Source organism: Vulpes lagopus, chromosome 1 (assembly GCF_018345385.1).
Source record: "Vulpes lagopus strain Blue_001 chromosome 1, ASM1834538v1, whole genome shotgun sequence".
Taxonomy (NCBI): Eukaryota; Metazoa; Chordata; class Mammalia; order Carnivora; family Canidae; genus Vulpes; species Vulpes lagopus.
This window is the reverse complement of record NC_054824.1, coordinates 5,459,473-5,484,190: the sequence shown is the minus strand read 5'-3', so window position 1 is coordinate 5,484,190 and position 24,718 is coordinate 5,459,473. Positions and strand designations below refer to the sequence as shown.

Genomic DNA, 24,718 nt, shown 5'->3' with positions numbered 1-24,718 from the left:
GTTTCTAGAAAGAGCCTTGCAAAATAAATTCCCACCGACCGACCCAAGGGAGCACGGGATCGCCAGGGCTGCACAGCAGCTGCCGCGCCGCTCGGCCAGCTCGGGGCTGGGCGAGCCACATGGTCGGAGGTGGGGAGAGCCCGAGCCCTCCCGGGCTGGCCGCCACGTTGCTTTTTCCCTTTTTTTTTTTTTTTTTAAAAACAGGGAGACAACGCTTCTGGGCTATTGTGTAAACGGGTCGGGAGCTGCGTTCTCGAAGCACATCGGCTAAGGCACGAGCAGCAGCGGAATCCAGCCGCCTCCAAACGCGACCCCTGCAGCACGCGCGCCACGGGCGGACGTGGAGTTGCAAATGCGTGGCTCCCCTCGCCGTGGGGGGAGCGCACCTGCGAGCGGCCGGGGCTCAGCAGCCGCGGGGAGCTGCGCGGGGGCGGGGGCGGGGGCGGGAGCGGGAGCAGGAGCACCGCGCCATCCCAGCAGCGGCCACCGCCCCCGCCGGCCCCGCCGGCCCTCCCGGAGGACCCACCCATGTTCCCTGCAAACCGGTTGTTTAAGGCAGCGCGGCGCAGCCTCCCCTCACCCCCCTTCGCCCTCTCCCCACCCATTCCGCATCGACCCCAGGCGCCTAATCCCCAACCGGACCCCACAGCGCCGTCTCCCGCCCAGGGGCCGGCGCGAGCCCGAACCGCAGCGCGGCGGGCAGCTCCCCGCGCTCGGGGGCAGGCGGGCCTCCAGCCAGCCGCAACTCCGTAGCTGCTGATTGACAGGCGGCGGCAGCAATGAGCCTGGGGGGCGGGACGTTGCGTCACTTCCTGGCCTTTCGGGGGAGACGGGGTATATAAGGGCGGCGCTCACGCAGCGCCCTCGCTTCCACAGTATGGCCGGCGACATTAGCTAGCGCTCGCTCTACTCTCTCTAACGGGGAAACAGCGGACTACAAGAAAACTGAACTGTATCTGCCTCTATTTCCAACAGACTCACGTTCAACTTTCGCTCACACACACACACACACACACACACAAAAAGAAAAAGCCGGGAAAATTTTATTAATCCTTTTTTTTTTAAAAAAAAAAGTTAATATAAAATTATAGCAAAAAAAAAAAAAAAAAGGAACCTGAACTTTAGTAACACAGCTGGAACAATCCGCAGCGGCGGCGGCGGCGGCGGGAGAAGAAATTTAATTTTAGTTGATTTTCTGTGGTTGTTGGTTGTTCGCTAGTCTCACGGTGATGGAAGCTGCACATTTTTTCGAAGGGACCGAGAAGCTGCTGGAGGTGTGGTTCTCCAGGCAGCAGCCCGACGCCAGCCAAGGATCTGGAGACCTTCGCACCATCCCCAGGTGGGTGCGCGGGGGCTGTCGCGGCCTCGGAGGCGGGCAGGTGGGGGCGCGCAGGTCCGCGGGCGGGGCCGGGCGGGGTGGCCGTGCGGGGGCCCGGGTAGTGGGGGGGCGGCCGCGTCCGCCCGGGGCCGGGGCCGGGGCCGGCTCCGGCTCCTCCCGCCGCCGTTGCTGGGCCCGGCGCGGCCCGGGGGAGGGGGAGGGGAGGGGGGGAGGCAGGCCGGCGCGCCGCGTGCTCAGGTAACGTCCCCCGCGCGGCGAGCAGGGCGGCCCGGGCCCGGCAGGTGTGGCGCCCCGGCCGGCTCCGTTGGGGCGTGCCCGCGGGGGGCGGCGCGGAGGGCGGCGCGGGCGCGGGCCCGGGCGGGTGTTCCCCGCGCGCTGCGGGGCTGGCGCGCAGGCCTCCCGCCCGCGGTCGGCGCCGGCAGCATGTGGCGCCCGGGAGGCGCTGCGCAGGGCCGGGCCCCACGGCCGCCCCGTAACGTGCTCTGCACCAAACCCTTTCCGGGGCGGCCTCGGCCGTGTAACCTGTTAGGGCGTCGGCGCGCGCGGGCAGGGCCCGTCCGCGGCGGGACCGATTCCTTCGAGGCCCGAGCCCGCGGGGGCACCGCGGAGAGACCGCCCGGAGGTGGTCCCCGGGCCGGGCCTGCCCGCGGCGCACGAGTGCGGAGGAGCCGGCGCGGCCGCCTCGTCGGGGCGGCGGCCAATGGGCGCCCGGGCCCGCCCGAGAGCCGGGCCCCGGGGCGGCGGCCAATGGGCGGCTCAGGAATGCGGGCTGCGCTCGCCGCCGTCCCCGACAAAAAGCAGCCGCGGCCGGAGCGGGGGAGCCCGGCGGGCACGTGCCGCGGGACCCCTGCGGGCGGCGGGCGGCGGGCGGCGCGGGGAGCCCCCCGGGGAGCCCTTCCTCGCGCTCCTCCAGCGCACAAAGGGGGGCTCCCCGGTGGCGGTGATGCGGCGGGGCCGAGCCGGCGGGGCTGCCGAGCGGGCCTCGGGCGGACGGCGGGGGCTCTGCTCTGCTCTGCCCCGCTTCGGCGCGTTTTGTTGCCTGCGTGGGCACACACCGTCAATAAAGGAAGGACGGTGGTTCCTCCCCCAAGTTCTTACGGCAGATGCCACGATGGAAGCTTGAGCCGTTCTGGACCTAAGGAGAGGGGAGAAAGGCTGCTGAGAGGGTCGCCCGCCCGCCCGCCTTTCGGCGTCCGAGCACCACTTACCACTTTTCCTTTGTACTTTCGGCCCCTGAAATCACTGTGGCTCTTAAAATGATGACAAAAGTTGGACCTTCGTGGGCAGAATGTTCCGATTTGTTCGCGATTTAGTGCCAGAACGTTTTATAGACCCTAAGCGTCCGTTAAATCACTATTGTGAGGGTTTACATCACATTTCAGTTTTTGTGCATGGAGCAGGTAAGAACTGAAAACTCTTGTTCATTTAACTGAAGCCCGTTGGCCACCTCTGTAGGAACAACTTCTCTGATGTGTCAAGGATGCTCGGTTAGGTTATATGCTAGAAGATAAAAATATGTGAAAAATTGTCAACACTTTAGGTAAATCCCCTAAAATCAATGGCCTGGCCACAGGGACCCTTTGCTTCGGGTTTCTTGAGGAGTTCGGCGTTGTGGGCCCCAGAGGAGGATTATAACCTAGAAGAATAATCATAATGAAATGGTTTAAGTGCATTGCCTTGGAATATCCAAATTTGAATTCAGACAGCCTTTATATCTCCTCGTTGCTAAAATGAAGACCATGGTGCGCCTACCTTTGGGTTGTGAGGATAAAGTGTGTTTATTTTCTCCCCGGGGCTGGAGAAGAAATTGTCAGGTTGGAGTCTAAAAGGCTACACGGTAAAGGGTGTCCTACAGTTTGATGTATTTTTATTTAGATAGGGGAGATAGTGTCACTGGGGAGTTTTAGTTTGTATTGTTACAGTATATTTTTCCGTAATCCATCTTCAGTGGCTTTATTTTTTAATGATAAAAATGTAAAAGCCTCCATATCCCCACTCAGTAATTCCATTAAAATGCAAATAAAGGCAGAATTGGAAGAAGACATTAATCGACTGAATTAAAAAATATCTAAGGACATGGAAAGGATTAGCAGAAGGCACAAATATCCTACAGGGTCTTCCTATAGATGCTAGATATTAAAGAGATCATAGATGTTCTAGGAAAATGCCCTCTTGCGCTGTTTTCCAGTTACTATTGTACCCTCTCCTCCCAACTTCACCTGGTTTTGAACTTTAAATAATGTGGAATCATTTAGTATGCATCGTCACATGAGGCCCCTTGGTCAGCCTTACACGTTTGACGTTTTGTGTAGGGTTTAATGTCCGTGTACCAGTTTTCTCGCCGTATTGTTAGTGGGTAGATTCCACTTTGCTAATACAAATATATTGCTGTGTACAGATGTCATTTAGTGAACAATAAGTATGCTTTTCTGTTACACACACACACCTCGGAGAAGAGTTAAGCCCTAAGGTGTGCGTGTATCCAGCATGAGGGTGCTAGCTGCTCCGTATCTTCATCCAACACTGGGTATTATCTTTTTAATTTTAGCTCTTGTGGGTGTAAAATAGTATGTACATCTCCTCAGACTAATGGGAGTTGAGCATCCTTTCCTATCCGAACTTGCCATTTGTGAAATGCTGCCTATTCTTTTGGAATGCCTTCTGTTTGTAGGAGACCTGTATTGGGGATGTGTTACAGATCTCTTGTACCCTCCATAGCATCCCCTTTCACTCTATTCGTGATCCCTTACAGAAGTGCGTAGGGTTTTTGTTCTTGTTTTTAAGATTATTAGAATATATTTGAGTACCCACGAGGGGTGGGGAGGGGCAGAGGGAGAGAGACAAGCAGACTCCCCAGTGAGCCGGGAGCGCCCAACAAGGAGGTGGGGGCACGGGTGCTCCATTTTAGGGCTCTGGGATCATGACCTGAGCTGAAGGCAGACACTTAAGCTACCCAGGTGCCCCAGAAGCACACAGTTTTTAGCGTATTCCAATTTATCAATATTTTCCATTTTAATGCTTAGCAGGTTTTTAATTTTTTTTAATAACCTATGTATGCAACATGGGGTTGAATTTAAGAGATGAGGAGTTTCATACTCTACCCATTGAGTCAGCCAGCTGCCTCTGATTAGCAGTTTTGCATCCTATTATACTACCTCTTCTTATTTGAGATTAATGAAGATGTTCTTTTTTTCCTCCTAAATTTCGTTTTGCTTTTCATGTTTAGATCAGCATTCCATCTGGAATTTTATTTTTAATACAGTATGAGGGAATTCAGTGCACTTGAAGCAAAATTGGCTCCTCTTTCCAAGCTTTAACTCCCAAGTCAATCTAGAACTTGTCTGTTAAACATTTCCCACTCTCCGGTAGGCTGTTTGGTAGTATCTTAAGTGTAATCTAATCAAATTACAGAACACAGAATCTTTTTCTAACTTCTCAAGAGAGACAATGGGTACATTATATAGTTTCTGTTGTTTTTTGAGAGAGTTTGGGGGAGGGGCAGAGGGAGATTTTTTTTTTTTTCCTAAGATTTTATTTATTGGGAAGAAAGGGAGAGGGACCAGCGGACTCCTGCCAGGTGCACAGCCCAACACGGGGCTCAATTCCCCAGAACCCCAAGACCACGGCCTTGTCTGAAGTCAGATACTTAACTGACTGAGCCACCAGGTGCCCCAGGGAAAGAGGGAATCTTAAGCAGGCTCCATGCCCAATGGGGGCTTGATCTCAACCCTGAGATTGGGACCTGAGCTGAAATTGAGAGTCAGTCACTTACCCGACCAAGCTACCCAGGCACCGGTTTTTGTTCTTGGGTTGTGAGATTGAGCCCCATCAGGCTCCACACCAGACCTGGAGCCTGCTTAAGATTCTCTCTGTCCCTCTCTAAAAAAGTAAAAATAAGTAAATGGAGAGTGGAAAATCTTCACTGACTCCGGTTGAAGAATAGTGGTTAACAGTATATTGAAGAAAAGCACCAGTCCAGGATATCCATATGAATAAAGGAGTTGGTGACATTCTAAAACTGACTTAATTCACACATTGCTTGAAGTTAATGTAAAAAGGAAGGGGGGGTGGTGGTAAACTGCAGGTTCTCTAGCAGTTTTTTCAGATTTCAAAAGGATGTGAATAGAAATCAGTGATCATATATTAAGATGTCTTAGGGTTGCTGGACCAAACAAAAGCCTTTTATGTTATAGGAAATGGCAGTTATGGGGAGGAAGTCTGTTAGAAAATAAAAATTTTTGCTGGGAAGAAAGATTATTGCTTTTGAATTCATAACCCTGAGCTTTTATTCTTAGTAATGAGGTGGGTTCAGATGGGAAATTGTAGTGGAGGTGAAGAGAGTAAATATTAACTATAGGATGGTTAGAGGTGTATTATTTGCACAGTTAACATGAAACTAAAAACTAGAATCTATACTGTTGACATTGGAAAAAGCCCTAAGGAGTAGTGGGATCAGTAATTTTACATTGAAGAAATTGACAGCCCATTGCCAAGAAACCTTTTAGTGTAAATGTTTTGAAGTAGAAAAGCTTCTTATTGAATTAAGCTTCTTGTTACATTCTTCACAAAAGTTTTGAAAGACTTTGAACTGTTGTCCCCAAACCACCCTTTCTTTGTATGCGTTGAAAGTAATAATCAACTGAATGTAGCAGTAATTATACTAATAGTGATTTAAATTTTAAAGCTTGTGAGAGAGAATTTAATACTGTAATTAAAATTAGCACTGTGTATTTTCAGTTGATTTCTTTGAACAAAAGGGGAAGGCTTTTATTTTTCTGGATATCTGAACTAACTGCCCCTAACTCAAGGGAAGGGTATACTCAGAATTTAACTTCTGGTCAGTCTCAGCTTTGATAGAGAATAATCTATTTTAGGATGATGTTGGCCCAAAGACTAATAACCTTGGGTAAGGTATAGAGGCCTGAATGTAATGTGGTAAGGGGAGTCACTAAAATTAGGCTGTTACCTAAGGTCGCAGCTCAGGGAAACTTCACATAGTTGTGTGACTTTTTGGATGAATTACTTGGTAACCCTGAAACCAGTTTTTATTCACAAGGAGGCCTTTTAAATGCAAATTTTTAGGCACCATCTGCAGCGTATCTGACCTACTGGATCTGAGGTTAGGATCCAACTCTGGGTGATGAGAGTGATATTCTGCTTAATGGGTTTCTTCCACCTGCCAGCAACATTCTGTTCCCTCTGACGTTTACTTTATAAGATTGTGATTTAAAAACATCTTAGTTTGCCATTTTTAAGTGGGCAGTATTGTAAGTATATTCATATTGTTGTGCAACAGTTCTCTAGAACTTTTTCATCTTGCAAAACTGAAACTAAAGCCATTAATTTCCCCTCTCTTCTTCCCCATCCTTGGTAACCATCTTCTTTTAGGATTTTGACTACTTTAGATACTTCATAGGAGTATGAGTGCTTCATAAATGGAGTCATACAGTATTTGTCCTTCCATGATTGGCTTATTTCACATAGCATAAGGTCCTCAAGATTTATCCATGTTTTATGTACATACCACATTTTATTTATCTGTTAATCCTTTGATGGGCATTGAGGTTGCTTCCATCTCCTGTTGGTTGTGAACAACAGTGTGGGTGTGCACATACCTCTGCCAGACCTTGTTTTGAATTTTTTAGATCTGTACCCAGAAGTGGGATTACCAGATCAGTCAGATGGTAGTTCTATCTTTAAGGTTTTGAGGAACATCCATACTGTTTTTCTGTAATGGCTGCATCACTTAGTTATTTTCAAGATTTTTAAGTAATCTCTGTATCCAACGTGAGGCTCAAACACAATCCCATGTCGAGAGCTGCACACTCCACCGACTAAGCCAGCCAAGCATGCACCATTAGGTTTTTACTCTTAGGGAAGTTCCTTGTATATTCTGGAAGTTTACCTTTTATCACCTATGTGATTTGCAAGTATTTTCTCCTGTATTGTCTTTTCACTCTGTTGAGTACTTTCCTATGAAGTTAAGTTTGATATTGTCTCATTTGTCTACTTTGGCCTTTGCCGCCTGTGCTTTTTGTGTCATAACCAAGAAAGCATTGCCAGATCCGGTGTCCTGAGGCTTTCCCCTGTTTTCTAGGACTTTTGTAGTTTTAGGTCTTGGTTTTGTTTTTTAATCTATCAATTTTTGTAGATGGTGTAAGGTAAGGATCCAACCTCATTCTTTTGTGTGGACAGTTTTCTCAGCACCCGTTGGATGGCTTTTTCTCCCAATTTGTAGTCCTGGCACTTCTGTTGTTGAAGGTCATTTGACCTGTGGCATTTACTTTTTACATACTACATTTAAAAATGTAGTCAGTTGTCCCTTTTGGGTTTTGTTTGATCAGATAACCTTCAGAAGCCTGTCGTTTTAGTGTAATCTTTGCCCTTGTAAATGCCCCCAACTTGTGTCTTTATTAAAACACAGATTCTTTAAGAGAATTTCAAATATAGTAAAATATACCATTAATGCTTTGCAACTCCTGCGTGGTGATCTAAGTTTATTCGATCCATGTACTGTTAATAGTAAAGAACATCCTATTTTGGGGGGCACTTGCTGTGACCTGGGTATGGCTAGGATCCAGTAAACCTTTATTTACAAAACAAGGCTTATTTTCCTGGGAGAAATGTGATAAAATAATTGACTAAAATTCTCAGCTGTTTTTGGTGTGGGTTTTTCACCTTTCTCTTTATATACATGTATAGCATTGTATTGACTTTTTCCGTTTTCTTTTACATCGTGCCCTTGGTTTCTTTTTTTGAGCCTGTTAGCTCTCAAGATTGTCTTTTTGGTTGTTTACTCAGCTATGTTTTAAGGTGTTTTGAAGCAACAGCATTCTCACATGCCATGACTTTGAAAAAATGCTAGAGGGTTTTTATTAGGTGAGGAAGAGTTTGGTTGGAAAATTTCTTAATGGTGAATGAGTGTAAGAGCATTTTGGTTTCCCTCAAGATGGAATAAGCACACTCTACAACTGTCTCTTGTATTTACTAAAAACCTTGGACAGAATGCATGGAACAGTAAGGACTTTGAAAATTAAATGTTAGCAGGTGAATTGAGAAAGGAAACCATAATTCAAAATACCACTGAAACAACTGTGATTTCTTCTGTTCTGTTCTTTTCTTTTCATTATCTCTTGGGGTGGTCTGAAAAGCTGCCAGAAACTGGTAACTGCACACTAGGTACAGACAAAAAGAGTTCCAAGAGAGGTCCTCTATTTCTGGTCTACAGAGAAGGAAGGGGGCTGGGCCTTTCTGGCGTCTTCAGGTCAGAGAGAGTAGGGAAAATCCTTTTTTAAATTTTTTTTATTGCTTCGCTTTTTGTGTATATGTTCTACCGACAACACTGGCAGTCCTGTGTCCACACTTGTGGCCAGACAGATGCCTAAAACTCCAGGTGCAGGAGGGACCCCTTTTTGACCAGAGTAAAGAACATCAAGGATATCTCTATTCCTCTTTTCCCTTTTGTCGTTTACCTGTTTGGCCCCAGAGGGACAGATAGTTCTAGGCAGCCTGCTGCCCGTGAACAAACTAAAACCTTGGCTTCCTACCCAGAGGACCAAGAATTGGGCCCCCCACCCTGAATCTTGTCAACAAGATTATTGGGAGGAGAGAGCGGTGAAGAAAGTGATCCCATAAAGATTTATATAAACCCCACTCAGCTGCTCCTGTATACACCTCTGATCTTAAACAGTATGTCAGAGGTCTTGAAAACTGATAGATCACCTCCCCAGTCCCAGTCTGGTCACTGGGTGACACGAAAGCAGGGCAGATCTGAGTACCATGACAAGGGCTTTTGTAACTAAAATGTGAAACTATAACATAACCCAGAGAAGCTGAATAAAAACTTGAAAACTGAGCTTAACCGTTTCAGTTGCCTGCTAAAACAATTTTTAAAATCAACATGCTCCATAGGATTGAAACAAGATTTAAAATTCTGTAACATTTAACAAAACTAAAAAACAAAAATAAAAAAGTAAAGATAAAATAAAATTATGTAACATGATCAAAATGCTCAGGATGCAGTTGTAAATTGTTCAACTTACGAATGACCAGGAAAATTCTCAGCATCCCTCAAAGGAAAAAGACTGTAGCCTCAAGGGGATGCAAATCAAGCTTTAGAGACAGCTGTCATAAACATTCTATAAGAAGAGTGAGTAGGCTTAAAAGGAAAAGACAAAGTCTTAAAGAAATAGAAAATGGAACTTTAAAATGCAACAGGAAAGTAACTACTGGAATAAGAAGTTTCCTGGGTGAGTGCTCGCTTCAGCAGCACATATACTAAAGTTGGAACGATACAGAGATTAGCATGGCCCCTGCGCAAGGAGGATGACATGCAAATTCGTGAAGCGTTCCATATTTTTCCTGTTTAGGATCTCATGAATAAATAAAATTTGGGGGAAAAAAAAAAGTTTCCAGGGTGGGCTCTAGTAGAATGGAAATGGACAGAAGAGTGAATAAACATGAAGATAGATCAGTAGGAGTCACCCATTCTGAACAACACAGAAAAAAGATTGGGGGCAGCAAGTGCCCCACAGGTCTCTCGGGTTCTGTTCAAACCAAAAAAGTTAAACATGTTTGCATCAGCAGATCCCTCCAGGGGATTTGTGTGTTTCAGGGAAAAAAAACTGAGAAAACAATCACATGTAGGTTCATTTTAATAAATGGATTCTTATAACTAAGTTATTTGGCAGTGAAACGAGTAAGCTCCATTTATGTAGATTAAAATGAGATGGCACTTCAAGTGGAATATATAATCAAGTTTGTTAACAAGATAATTCTGTTAAAGGAGTTTATCTTTTCAAGAACTTGCCTTCGAAATACTTGAACTATTACAGTGACAAACAATAAAGGAGCATGTAACAATTTTAGATTTAAAAAGTTTAAGGCTGGGACGCCTGGGTGGCTCAGCAGTTGAACATCAGCCTTTGGCTCAGGTTGTGATCCTGGGGTCCTGAGATCAAGTCCCACGTCGGGCTCTCCCCTCAGGGAACCTGCTTGTGTCTCTGTGCCTCTCTCTCTGTGTTTCTCATGAATAAATAAATAAGATTTTTTTAAAAACTTTCATATTTGGGCAGCACCGGTGGCGCAGCGGTTTAGCGCCACCTGCAGCCTGGGGTGTGATCCTGGAGTCCCGGGATCGAGTCCCACATCGGGCTTCCTGCATGGAGCTTGCTTCTCCCTCTGCCTGTGTTTCTTCCCTCTGTGTGTGTGTGTGTGTGTGTGTCTCGTGAATAAATAAAAAATCTTTAAGAAATAAAATAAAATCTGAGTCAGATGAGAGAGGGGATGCCAGGAGATCTGAAGATTGGATAATAGTTTATTCTCTGGGAGTAACAAAGGATCTCTCTGAAATGAGAACTAAGTACTGTTGAGAGGGGTAAAGTGACTATACTGAAAATAAGGAATAAAAACTTAGAATGAGAGATCATTAGCCCTTTACCCTCTTTTGCCTACCAGAATTCCTCATGCTCACCAGGCAAGAGAATGGAATATTTGGATGATCTGACCTGCCTAGGAAAGAACTTTAAAAGAAACACTAATAGGGAGTTTCCCAGTGAAACCCCCACATGCCCTGTACGGAGGCTGACAGTAAACAAGCCCCATCCATGTGTATATAGACTTTTTGACTAGCTAAGTCTTAGTACCCTAATCTTGGCCAAGAATCACTCAAAAGAAATGTTGAAACAGTTGGGGGAACATCTGAGGATAAGTTAATGCATAGAAAACCAAAGCAAATGAAAAAGCAGACAGCTTTTAAATCCAGAGAAAAACAAATTTATACAAGAAAGAAAACATTACGGAACATGATTCAAGTCGTAATATACTGTTGTTAACACTGCTGTATGATACATGAAAGTTAAGAGAATAAACCCTAAGAGTTCTCGTAGTGGAAAGATTATTTTTTTCTGCCTTCTCTTTTTATTGTATATATGAGACAATGGATCCTAACTAAACCTTTTGTGGTAATCATTTCACAAATGAGTAAGTCAAACCCTTAGGCTGCACACCTTAAACTTACATGCAGCAGTGTATGTCAGTTATCTCAGTGAAACGGACTGAGGGAGTCTGCATGAATAGTGACTGTAACTGGAAAGGTAGCGTGTCCAGTGAGTGGAAGAGAATATTTATTTGCAAGAGTGCTGAATTCTAGTGGGAAGTCATTAGGTAAGATACGATTTTTTTTTTTTTTAAGGTAAGATCTGAATTAAGTAAGCTCTAAAGAGAGACCTGTGTGCTGCAGAATTTTACTTAATGCTTATAGTGGGTATTATTATTTACCTGTATATTCGATGCTTGAATTTTTACCATTGAGTAGGTACATTATGTATGCATTATATAACTACTTTTTTTTTTTTTTTTTTTTTTATTTATGATAGTCACAGAGAGAGAGAGAGAGGCAGAGACACAGGCAGAGGGAGAAGCAGGTTCCACGCACCGGGAGCCCGACGTGGGATTCGATCCCGGGTCTCCAGGATCGCGCCCTGGGCCAAAGGCAGGCGCCAAACCGCTGCGCCACCCAGGGATCCCTGCATTATATAACTTAATCAGTTATATGAAGTAGGTTTTATTGCCCACCAGATATAAAGAAACCAAGCACAGAGATATTTTAATTGTAAGAAATGTCAACAACAAATTGTACCATTTGAAAAATTTGAAACAAACTGCAAAGATGTGGCCCAGTCTAATGTGTATTTTTCTTTTTCTTTATGTAAACAGTCATCAGCACCTTTTTAAAAGAAAGCTAATTGTTAGCACTTAATAAACATTGCTTGGCCAAAGCTCCTGGGTGGCTCAGTCATTTGAGTGTCTGACTCTTGATTTTGGCTCAGGTCATGATCTCAGAGTTGTGAGATGGAGCCCTGTGTCAGACTCCACTGTCAGCAGAGTGTCTGCTTGAGATCCCCCACCTCTGAAAAATAAAAATAAACTTAAAAAAATCCTTGGTTAGGGATCCCTGGGTGGCGCAGCGGTTTAGCGCCTGTCTTTGGCCCAGGGCACGATCCTGGAGACCCGGGATCGAATCCCACGTCAGGCTCCCCGTGCATGGAGCCTGCTTCTCCCTCTGCCTGTGTCTCTGCCTCTCTCTCTCTCTCACTGTGTGCCTATCATAAATAAATAAAAAAAAAATTAAAAAAAAAATCCTTGGTTAAAGTTACAGGCAGATAGGCTCTATAATCATTAGCAAGCCTAACAATTGAGTTTTTTTCAGGTAAGTCTCAGTACTGTTCAATTTAACTAATTTACCCAACTTAGGAATTACTGCCTTCTGTGATTGGTCATATAATTGCCTGTTGGGCCGGTAAACATTTTTTTTTTAGAAAATGATGAAACAGGCACAAAATGCTAACAGGTTTGACTGGCACTATGCTTGTGGGTGGTTTGGTTTTGTTTTTTAAGTAATCTCTATACCCAATATGTGGCTCAAATTCATAGCCCCCCCGAGATCAAGAGTTGGATGCTCTCCCAACTGAGCCAGCCAGGTGCCCCTGTGCTTGATTTTTAATACAAAAGACTAAAACATACCTGGTTTTGTGCTGGCTGTGCTGTTGAGGATTTCTTCTACAGAGTCTTAACAGGATAAGAAAACTAACCATAATGTGCTATTTTCTTGGGTATACAGGAATGACCTGTCAAACATTAAGAGCCTTAAAAATATTTCAAGCCTTTAATTTGGTAATTATAAGCTTGTCGTGTGAAATTGTTTTATAAATATTTCGGTTTATAGTGGACACACTAAAGAGGGAAGCACTTCTTAGGTCTCAATCAGATAAAATTAAAACTAATTTCTTTTGTTATGCCCATTTGACTTCCATTTTAGTCCATTGCCTTATACTACAGACTTTTCACTTTGTTGGAATGGGCATATTTTTGATCCTGTTAAAGAGTTGTATAATGTTGCCCAAAATCTTCATGTTGAATTGCCAACAAAAACCATGTTTCAAGTTTCTGATGACTTTGATAGGCAAAAGAAAAAATCTCATTTTACTTAATCTCTTCACTTGCTTGTGGGTGAAAGGTAAAGATTTTCCTTGGTTTAAGGGCCTTTTAAACTTCCTCTGCAAGTCTTATTCATTTTGTCATTTTTTTTTTTTCTGAGTAAATTGTAAATGGCTTTTAATTTCCAGTTTTCAAGTTTGCTCTTTGTTACTCTGGATATGTCAGTATAGATAGGTTTTTGAAATAAAAACGTTACTCAGAAGCTGGAACAAGAATGTGACAAATATACATGGGTTAAATTGTGTTAGAACACAAGTTTAAGGGATCCCTGGGTGGCGCAGCGGTTTGGCGCCTGCCTTTGGCCCAGGGCGCGATCCTGGAGACCCGGGATCGAATCCCACGTTGGGCTCCCCGTGCATGGAGCCTGCTTCTCCCTCTGCCTGTGTCTCTGCCTCTCTCTCTCTCTGTATGACTATCATAAATAAAGAATAAAAAAAAATTTAAAAAAAAAAAAAAAAGAACACAAGTTTAAGAGCTTTGTAATTTCTACTCAAGTAGGCAAGTACTATTATGACTTAATCATCCCTTTTTTGTTAAATAATAGATCTGAGTGGGACATACTTCTGAAGGATGTGCAATGTTCAATCATAAGTGTGACAAAAACTGACAAGCAGGAAGCTTATGTACTCAGGTGAGTTCTGCGAAAACAAATGTTAGCTACCTAGTTTCAGTCTGAATCCTACTTTACATGGAATAGCGAATTGTTCCTCTGGATCTTAGTAGTGTAATCATTTTTACTTTATTTTGAGAAATAATAGTATAAAATAAAATGTTTATTTTAGATATCCCTATGTGGTATGTTTTGAAGTCTCATACTAATAATAGCTCTTCAAGATGATTGCTATCTTTACCTCCTTAGTTAGCAGGAAGTAGCTGTAAAAGAGAGTAGTAGAATAGCATTATACCTTTATTCTCAGCCCCAGATAGGTCTTTTTTAGTATATGCCTCTCAATATCAGAACTTCAAAGTGAAAATTGGCTTCTCTGTATAAATACAATTGTTATATATGAAAGAAAGCCATTCAGCATGCTTATTAGGTACAAAGCTAATTTATTCAACAAAAGCAATTATACATATTATAATGAACCTTGTGGCTACTGGATTGAACAAAGTGCCTGGTTTTTTACTAAGCTTGTGTTGGACATACACAGATGTTTATCAAATGCTTAGTGTGTGCCAGGCCTTGGGAATATAATGAATTAAAACAAATTCCTTTCCTAAAAGAGCTTATTACCTAATTGGATGTTTGCAGAAATATATGTCCGAGTGGGTGGTACAGCTGAAGTAAAGTATGATTTTTAGTGAATATCCTAAGATAGGTGAAGTGAGGAGGAAGGCTTAGAAATAGGAGGAGGTTTTTGTAATGAGCTAATATGCTTTATACCTAATTCAAGGCCTTTCTGTGGGTTCTGGAAGCTTTAAAATGATTTCTGTGTAATAGAAAGGAATACAGTAGTGTGTCCTTTTTGCTTCGCATCCTTGATCTTGACAGTGAAAGTTAATAGATTTTACATTGTAAATAATCTAGTAATAGATTTAATTGCATCTCAGTAATACATTAAACATCCTTATAACATTGTGACTTTTTCCAAATGCAGTGAGAGTAGCATGTTTGTCTCCAAGAGACGTTTCATTTTGAAGACATGTGGTACCACCCTCTTGCTGAAAGCACTGGTTCCCCTGTTGAAACTTGCTAGGGATTACAGTGGGTTTGACTCAATTCAAGTAAGTAATCAGACATTTTATCTTTTTTTCCCCCCCAGGCAAATGTTAGGGCTCTGTAATATGCATTTGCCTAGTAAATAAATTTTCTATACTTAACTGCTTAGTTGTGGATAATCACTGACTCTTGAAACTAAATGCATACATGCTCTCAAATATTGTTGCTTCGGATCTGAAACTACTGTCCAGAAATAAAGTACCTTGTCTCTACAGTTGTTATGACCTACCATGAGTAGGTTGAGTATTTTTTAAGTTTCCAGAAACTCAAGAGATGTATGTGGTCTACGTTCTTCATGGTTGCTTGAGATTCTTCTCCACAGCTTAAACAAAGTATAACCCTTTCTCACGGATGTTGGTCTGAAACCTTGCTCTAACAAAGTGGCCATTTTTTATTTATTGGCCAGCAAAAAACCACTTACCTTTTAAACATATTAAATGGGAAATATGTTAAATTTCATTGGGGAAAGAACAGATTTGATGTTGATACGTATATGCAGAAAGTAGTTGACTAGGAAAGGTAATAGAATTCTATGTTCATGTGAAGTTATCTTTTTCAGAGCTTCTTTTATTCTCGTAAGAATTTCATGAAGCCTTCTCACCAAGGGTACCCACACCGGAATTTCCAGGAAGAAATAGAATTTCTTAATGCAATTTTCCCAAGTAAGTTTAAATAGAATTAAAACCCATTTCCTTATGTCCTTTCAGAGATCTTTTTATATATGTGAAAGCATATGTATCCAAATATGGTATGGTGCATTATATAGTTAAGAGTATCCGTAAAAGTTGATTACAGATTTAGAGTGTGCGTGCACATCAGGTCAATGTTGTTGAAAAGGTGGAAAAAGAAAATGAATTGATCACTTGCCAGAGGGAGACATCTTTGTCTTACCAGTTGCTCTAATTTTTATCTACTTAGTGATTATGAAGACTTTGTTCCCTTTGTCCAGAAAAATGCATAGTGCCTTCATACATCCATGCTAAGATGCTGATCTGTGTTAAGAAACTCTGGCCTGGGCAGCCCCGGTGGCTCAGCGGTTTAGCGCTACCTTCAGCCCAGGGCGTGATCCTAGAGACCCAGACCTGGATCGCACGTCAGGCTCCCTGCATGGAGCCTGCTTCTCCCTCTGCTTGTGTCTCTGCCTCTCTCTCTCTGTGTCCCTCATAAGTAAATAAATAAAATATTTTAAAAAGAAGAAAGAAAAAAAATTCTGGCCTGGCATTCTATTTAGGAATTGAGCTGGCTTAAAAATGATCAGCACAGTGAGATCATAGTGTCACTTCAAACAAACTGGCAAGATTTTCTTCCATTTACTAAGCTTTTATTTATAGACCTTCCTTTTTGAGCTTCAAGGTCAGGGAACTTAAAGGTTATCTAATCTAACACCGTTATACCCTAGATGTGGCTGAAAACCTAGGGTGATTTTACTAACTTGGCACAAAAGCACTCCCAGGCATAATTTAAGATTCCCACCCCTCCTCCATCACAGGCATGATTGAAAAGAAAGTCCAATTTCTATCCTATTCTTATCTACTAATATGAAATTATACAAGGCTGTATCAGTGCTGAGTATAATGGAGTGTAAATATCTCCCAGTTAATTTACTATGTTGAGTGGGTCTTTGGGACAACAATATGGAAAAGAACATTACATAAAATGGCATGTAGACAAATGGGTGGTCAAATTCTATTTCCTTAGTGGAGTTTTAGGGAAGGGTGCACCATAGTTTTCTCAGCACTCAGACTCACTCACTGTAGCTGAAGTATATCTCTAGATGACAGTAAAATATTTTTAGTAAAATATTTTTTTAAGGGATGACAGGGGGCATCCTGCCTACTTGTGAACTCACTTCCCTTCACTGATGACATGTCTAATAGGAGGCAAGCGCTATCACCCTAACCATTGGAACAGTGGGGGCAAACCTATCTATTAAATGGAGCTGTTAAACTTATTTTATGTTCTCCCTCAACAGATGGAGCAGCATATTGTATGGGACGTATGAATTCTGACTGTTGGTATGTTGGACATAGTTTTATCATTCTGTGTGTGTGTTTCCTTTTGGTTTGGTTTTGTTTTTGGTTGTTACAGGATTTACTTTAAATTGCCATTTGTCATTTTTAGAAACTACTTTTTATTTTTGTATAGGTACTTGTATACTTTGGATTTCCCAGAGACTCGGGTAATCAGTCAGCCAGATCAAACCCTGGAAATTCTGATGAGTGAGCTTGACCCAGCAGTTATGGACCAGTTCTACATGAAAGATGGTGTTACTGCAAAGGATGTCACTCGTGTAAGCATTTTCAAGAATAGTTCTAGATTTGGGATGCCTGGGTGGCTCGGCAGTTAAGCATATAGCCTGCTTCTCCGTCTGCCTGTGTCTCTGCCTCTCTTCTCTTTGTCTCTTATGAGTAAATAAATAAAATCTTTAAAAAAAAAAAAAAAAAGAATAGTTCTAGATTCTTCCTGGGCACTAAATATTTTAACTCCTTCTCAGTTTATTTTTCAAATTTGTATGTAATCAGTCTTTCCTTTCCCAGGAGAGTGGAATTCGTGACCTGATACCAGGTTCTGTCATTGATGCCACACTGTTCAATCCTTGTGGGTATTCGATGAATGGAATGAAATCGGATGTAAGTGATATTTTCCTTAATAATTATTAAATATTTAAGTGTACCTTTCCATTATTAACCTAAAACTATTTCTTTAAGGGAACTTATTGGACTATTCACATCACTCCAGAACCAGAATTTTCTTATGTTAGCTTTGAAACAAACTTAAGTCAGACCTCCTATGATGACCTGATCAGGAAAGTTGTTGAAGTCTTCAAGCCAGGAAAATTTGTGACCACCCTGTTTGTAAATCAGGTAAATTGTCTTATTCTCAATAAAGTCTTACATAGGAAATGAGAATAGTGAATCGTGTCATAATACGTATTCTTTTTTTTTTTTTTTTTTATAATACGTATTCTAAGGTGGCATATGTCAGATATCTAGAAGTATTGCTGTTGAGGTTATGAGTAGAAGAGATGCTTTCTATCTTTGTTTAGACTTGGTCCTTGATTTATATCTAGCCCAATCGATGAATTTTTTTTTTTCCTGTTTAGATGGGTAGATGGGAGGGGAACAACATAGGATGTCCTACTCATCCACCCATGAGACAGCTACAATATTCAAATGCCATGTTTGTTCAGACAGCGGTCTTAAATATTTATTGACTGAAAATAACTTTTTCAGATTATAAGTACTAATGCTTAATTTAAATTTCTCCCCAGAGTTCTAAATGTCGCACAGTGCTTTCTTCACCCCAGAAGATTGAAGGCTTTAAACGTCTGGATTGCCAGAGCGCTATGTTCAATGATTACAATTTTGTTTTTACCAGTTTTGCTAAGAAGCAGCAACAACAGCAGAGTTGATTAATAAAAATGAAGAAAAAACGCAAAAAGAGAACACACATAGAAGGAGGTGGTGGCTGCTTTTTAGATATTGATATCGGGGGCCATGCTTTCCATAACCACCACCTTGTAGCTGCAGAAAGCCCTAGATGTAATGATAGTGTAATCATTTTGAATTGTATGCATTATTATATCAAGGAGTTAGATATCTTGCATGAATGCTCTCTTCTGTGTTTAGGTATCCTATGCCACTCTTGCTGTGAAATTGAAGTGCATGTAGAAAAAACCTTTTACTATATGAAACTTTACAACACTTGTGAAAACAATTCAATTTGGTTTATGCACAGTGTAATATTTCTCCAGGTATCATCCAAAATTCCCCACAGACAAGGCTTTCGTCCTCATTAGGTGTTGGCCTCAGCCTAATCATCTGGGACTGTTCTATTAAATTGCTGCCAGGATTTTACATCCAGTTACCTCCACTTTCTAGAACATATTCTCTACTAATATTACTGAAACCAGTTTCTACTTCATACAGATGTTTTTTGCAACAGCAATTAAAGTTTATCTTCCACAAGTCAAGTCCTCTTAAGAAAATGATTGCAGTTATCCATTTTGTGTATTACTATTTTAACATTATTGCTTCCTGTACTTGTACTTCCTTTATTTGATTTTGTTCCTCACCATGGTGTCTTGCCTCCCAACCCCCCCTCAATAAAGCAATACACTGTTAACACTGTGGGTTTATACTAATCTTATACCCGGGAGGGGGAAGGGAGAGTGAACCCTGGGCTTAATTTTCTCTTAAGGTCAAGGGAGTTTGGCCTCCTTTCATATTGACATGGGCTCTTTTGGGAGATAGTGACAAAAATAAACCTGTTGTTGATCAGGAAGGAAGACCCTTAAAAATCTACATTAGGGTATACTGGGAGAACTGTCCAGAGGCTACGCCATTGTGTGTTCCCATTAAATGAGATTAGCTTCTCATGAGTACCATGCCTTTTGTAATTTGCTAAATAGTTGTAGAAAAAAATTTTTTTTTTTTAGAAAATATTTTTTATCACTAAGTTTGTTAGCAAGGAAATTAAGATAAAGGTTAGATTTACAGGATTTAATAAGTCAGCTCAGATGATTCACATTTTACTTTAGCAGCTATCTCCAACCATTTTCATTCACAACTTAACATAAACTGGTTGAAAATGGAGTCTGTCTTTGCCATCTTGTGGCTTAAAGTTCTTTGACTTTGTGATGCATTATGATAGTGTTCTGACTTTAACCCTTTCTCTTCCTGGTGTTCCTTTCACCATGAATTCATAGCATCAAGTGAAACTTCCCAGAATGAGAACTGTTCAGGTTATTCTGACATACACAATGAAGCAGAATGCTATCAAGAAGACACAAATTCCAAACTGGTCAGTGGGAAATGACTAGAAATACAGGCTTTGAGGAGTTGGCATCTTTTAGCTATATTTGCAAATACTGAGATTTAAGCAGCTGAGAAAACAGCAAAGTTGACTAAATTTTTTATATTCTTGTCCTCACAAAGTTTTTTTTATTCTTTCTGGATTGATGCAGTGATGTTTTTGTTCCTTCCGTATTTATTAATGAAACACTTTTTTAGTGTTTCTAAACATAAAATCTACTTGGTTTGAAATCAAGTGGTTGGAACACAAATTTTGACTTTTATTTTAAGCATGTTGATTTGAGGTTTCATTTAAGAAACTTTCAGTCAAATGGATCAGTTTGATTCTGTAATTAGCACACGGTACCTAATGTTTCGGTACTGTTTTGAGGACCAATGCTCAAAGTGGATTTTGTTCTTGAACAGTGTCCCAGTAGATTTGATGACATTTGTTGGCTTGAGGTCTGATTTTTTCTAACAGATTTAAGATTTCTATCTAATGTTGAAAAACTGCACAAATTTGTATGGAATAAAGCCTAGAAAAATTAAAGCTAGATTAAATAGTAATCGAAATTAATCCTAGTGTGTATGATAGAGGGAAAATTTTGGTGCCATAATTTCTCTCTTCATGGTGTTGGACTTAAATGAAATGTATTTCTGTATCACAATTTAAGCTTCAATAAAAGTTTGCTTAATCCATTGTCTAGTGACATTCAGGAAGTTTTCTGTTGATGTATTTTTTAAACAGTATGCATGACCCAAATACTAGACATCTACAATTTTTGTGATTTTAGGAAATTGATACTTGATAGTTATTTTCTAACATTTGGAAGAGTAATGATGAAGACTAAGGTCTTTAAGCTCCTTGGTGAATGAGTAATTTATACTCAGATTTAAACATTGTTTTGTTTAGTGGCTTCATAAGTGAAGCTTAAAAGAAATAACTGGGATATATATTAAAGAGTAGGAAAGGTAAGTAGTAAGAATAAGAGTGCATTTGTGAGGGATCCCTGGGTGGCGCATTGGTTTGGCGCCTGCCTTTGGCCCAGGGCGCGATCCTGGAGACCCGGGATGGAATCCCACGTCGGGCTCCCGGTGCATGGAGCCTGCTTCTCCCTCTGCCTGTGTCTCTGCCTCTCTCTCTCTCTGTGTGACTATCATAAATAAATTAAAAAAAAAAAAAATGCATTTGTGAGTTCGGAGTTAAAAGTTCGAAGGTAAAATGTTCTAGCCCTTATTATGGAATAGGCTCTTAATGATGGGATGGGGAGGAGCAAGTTGTAAACATCTTTTATTTCATTCACTTATTTGGCTAACTAGAACAAAGTTACAAGCCTGATCATTTTTGCCATGTTAGGTACATATCTTTTTTTTTTTTTTTAAGATTTTACTTATTTATTCATGAGAGAGACAGGCAGAGGGAGAAGCAGCCTCCCTGCAGGGACCCTCCTGCAGGACTCGATCCCGGAACTCCAGGATCACACCCTGGCTTGAATGCAGGTGCTAAAGCGCTGAGCTACCCAGGGATCCCCAAGGTACATATCTTATCACTTATTTGGCAAAATTTCAGTTCTTCAGCCTCTTGTGTCTACAATAATCTGAAAATCAGAATCTTATAAAAATGTATATTCAGATCTCAGAAAAGGCATTTTAGAGAGTATTTTCTGAGAAGTGACTGAAAAAAGGGTAGATCCTAGAAAACTATAATATGATATAGTATTATACCTTCAACACCAGGTTCTTTTACAGCAACAGGTAAGTGATCCGAGTGGATTCAGACATATAAGTCGCAAATGTAGTATTACACTGTGAAGGGTAAAGGACCTTATTTTCATTGTCCTGGCCAGATAACTGTCACCAATTCCTGACTCCCCACCTTCAAATTTGATGTTTTCATCCCCGCTTTTAGTCCTGTTAAAATGGAAACTGTTCCTCTGGAATCTATCTCTTCTACCGTGAGAGACTGTAACAGCTGTCTGCAAGGATTAGCTAGGACTCCAGAAAATAGGTGAGATTTGTAATTAACCATTTTATTTGGAGAATCTTCAAATATACAAAAAATAAAGTACATTGAGTCTTCATATCCTACCTTAAATAGTCCTGAATTCTGCTCTGGTTCATCCATCCACATCTTTTTAAGTAAGATTTAAAGTTGAAATATGCAAATCTTAACCACAGTTCTAGAAAATGGATACACTTTTTAGCTCTCAGCCTTATCAAGACAAAAGGTTCATTTAACCCTAATAAGGCAACTCCCGCAATTTACTCCCACCCTCAAGCTAACTACTTTTTTATTTTTTCACTATAGCCTAAAGCCCCATAGGGGACACTGGTCTCAGACATTACATTAATTAAATCCAGGTATACATAAAGTGCTTTTCACTTGATAAAAGGTTTTCAGAGGTTGAACCATGTATTTTTGCCAAGTAGGATCCATTGTGTATGAATGTACTATAATTTTATCCATTCTGTTAAACGTTTTATTGGTTTCCAGTTTTTGGAAAACGTGAATAAAGCTGCTATGAACAGTGCATACAGGTGTTTTTGTGGCTTCTGGATGTGTAGTACAATCTTAATCTGTTTCTCTGAGTACTGAATATGTTCTTATATCTTTACTCACCATTAGTATATTCTTTGAAAGTGTTCTGTACGTTTAAGTTAGGTTGGCTCTTTATTTTGGATACAAGTTCCTTGTCTAGTGTCTTGCAAATGTTCTAGTCTGATTTGCCTCTTCATTTTCCTGATAGCAACTTGATGAGTAGAAGTTCTTAATCTCAAGGCTTGATTTATCAACTTTCTAAATGGATCTTTTTTCTGTCAATAAATCTACCTAGCCTCACATTGTGGTGAAGCTTCTTAATTTTGGGCTTTTACACCCATCTGTCTCAGATTTCTGTGTGTGGTGTGAGCTATGAACTGAAGGGTTTTTTTACCCATGTGAATGTGCAGTTACTCTGGCACCATTTGTGCTTTTACCATTGAATTACTTTGGACACCTTTTATCTTATTTGACTAGTTCTTGACTGTGCTTGGACTATTCCACGGTTACCTGTATTTCTGTGTAAATATCACCCAAGGTGTGGGGCTTAAACCCAACACCCCAAGATAATAAGTCTCATCTTCTACCAGCCGAGCCAGCCAGGCGCCGTTCAATTTCTATTTTTAAGGAGCCTGGGGCGCCTACAGTGGCATAGTCAATTGGGCATCTGACTCTTGGTTTTGGCTCTGGTTGTGATCTTGGAGCAGTGGGATCAAGATCAAGCCTGTGTCAGGCTCTATGTTAAGTGTGGTGTCTGGGTTTCTGTCTCTGCCCCTCCTCCCCTGAAATAAATACCTTTTAAAGTAGCATAATAAAAAAAAAAATAGATAAAGTAGCATAATAAGCCTGATTGGATTATTAGGGTTGGATAGGGTCCACTTAAAATTTAACTTTTCTCTAGAAAGGTTTTGTATGATCTGTAGGACTTTGATGAATTCAAATATTTTAGGTTCCTTGATGCTAATGCCATTTGAATTTTCTTTCCAGTTGCTATTTTATAGGCAATTTAAATTCTTTTGATAGCACCTTGCTAAATTCTTAATGCAGTGGTCAGGACCTCTAATACCTATAGAATATAGGTAGTAAGGGCAGACGGTGGCTTAGGTGAAGAAAAGACCACCAGGGAGCAAAATTCAGAGAGGTACTGGGGTGCAAGTGGGCATCTGAGAATACATCTTTTCATTTTGCTCACTAGGGGTTTTGCTTGCCTGAGTTTATAATGTTCCTCTATTAAAGTCCTCTACGTAGTCTCATATTTATAGTTTGCTCGGCATCCCTGAAATGGTCCTACGGTTTGTCTTTATCTGTTAAGATAGTATTGCTGTCCTCGGGGGAGTTTAGTAATGGAACTTTGAAGCAGGCTCCCAAACACTGGGGGCAGAAATGTCTTGTTTAAAGTAACTGCCCAAGGTTTTACTTTTTTTTTAAGTCGGCTCCACACCCACGTAGGGCTTGAGCTCAACCAGGAGATCAAGAGTCACATGCTCTACTGACTGAGCCAGCGAAGCACCCCCTCTGACTCATTTTCTTAATCACTGTGTGGTTGTGGCCTCAACCTTTTTCCTTATCACACTCCCCCTAAAACTTGGGAATTCAGTTATTTCACCTTTATTTACAACTCAATTCCCCACCCCTCATTTGCCTTTTTAGCCTTCAACTTTTAGCAGTAAAGGGTTGAGGTGAACCCCGTAAGTTAGAGAAGTCTTCATTAACCCCTTGATGTCCTTGACCCTGGTTCTCTGGCATCTCCTACTCAACTGTTTGCCCAGCCATGAGGTTGAAGTAATGAAATCTTAACTCTGGCAAGGCTTTCTGGAAATAAAGACTAATTCGATTATGGTAACCCGAAAAGTAGTTCTAGAGAGAATTGTCTGGCAATCCTTATTTTTGTTTTAAGATTTTGTTTGACAGCAAGAGTGCGAGTGTGCTGCACATACCAGTGGGCAGAGGGAGGAGCAGAGTCCACTGAGCAGGGAGCCTGATTTTTCCGGCCTCAGTCCCAGGACTCCGGGATCGTAACCTGAGCCAAAGGCAGACACTTCATGCCTGAGATAACCAGGCACCCCTCACAATCCATTATCAATCTTGAAAAAAATTTCCAAAATGTATGTAATCTTTTTAAAAATATGCATATAGTCCTATACGAAATTCAATGTAGAAACAACCTGGGTGTCAAAAGTTAGAGTGCTGGTTAGTTTATTTGGTCAATAAGCAACATTAAATTTTTCAGGGGTGCCTAGGTGGCTCATTAAGCATCTGTCTCTTGGGTTCGTCCCAGGTGGTGAGATGGGGGGGGGGGCGGGCGTTGCTCCGCATGGAGTCTTGGGAGC

The 24,718-nt window shown here is 41.6% G+C and overlaps 1 protein-coding gene and 1 non-coding gene across 2 annotated transcripts; both read left to right on the top strand.

The window, feature by feature from the left end:
- The first annotated feature begins 848 nt into the window (after positions 1-848).
- AMD1 (adenosylmethionine decarboxylase 1) lies at positions 849-20,551 on the top strand. The gene is made up of 9 exons (XM_041764059.1): positions 849-1,339; positions 13,881-13,967; positions 14,935-15,061; positions 15,616-15,718; positions 17,029-17,071; positions 17,202-17,346; positions 17,594-17,686; positions 17,765-17,920; positions 18,328-20,551. The coding sequence occupies exons 1-9, from the start codon at positions 1,230-1,232 to the stop codon at positions 18,466-18,468; spliced, it is 1,005 nt and encodes a 334-aa protein (XP_041619993.1). The 5' UTR covers positions 849-1,229; the 3' UTR covers positions 18,469-20,551.
- On the top strand, positions 9,593-9,699 carry LOC121474803. The gene has a single exon (XR_005983533.1). It is a non-coding gene; the product is annotated as a U6 spliceosomal RNA (small nuclear RNA).
- Positions 20,552-24,718: the final 4,167 nt, after the last annotated feature.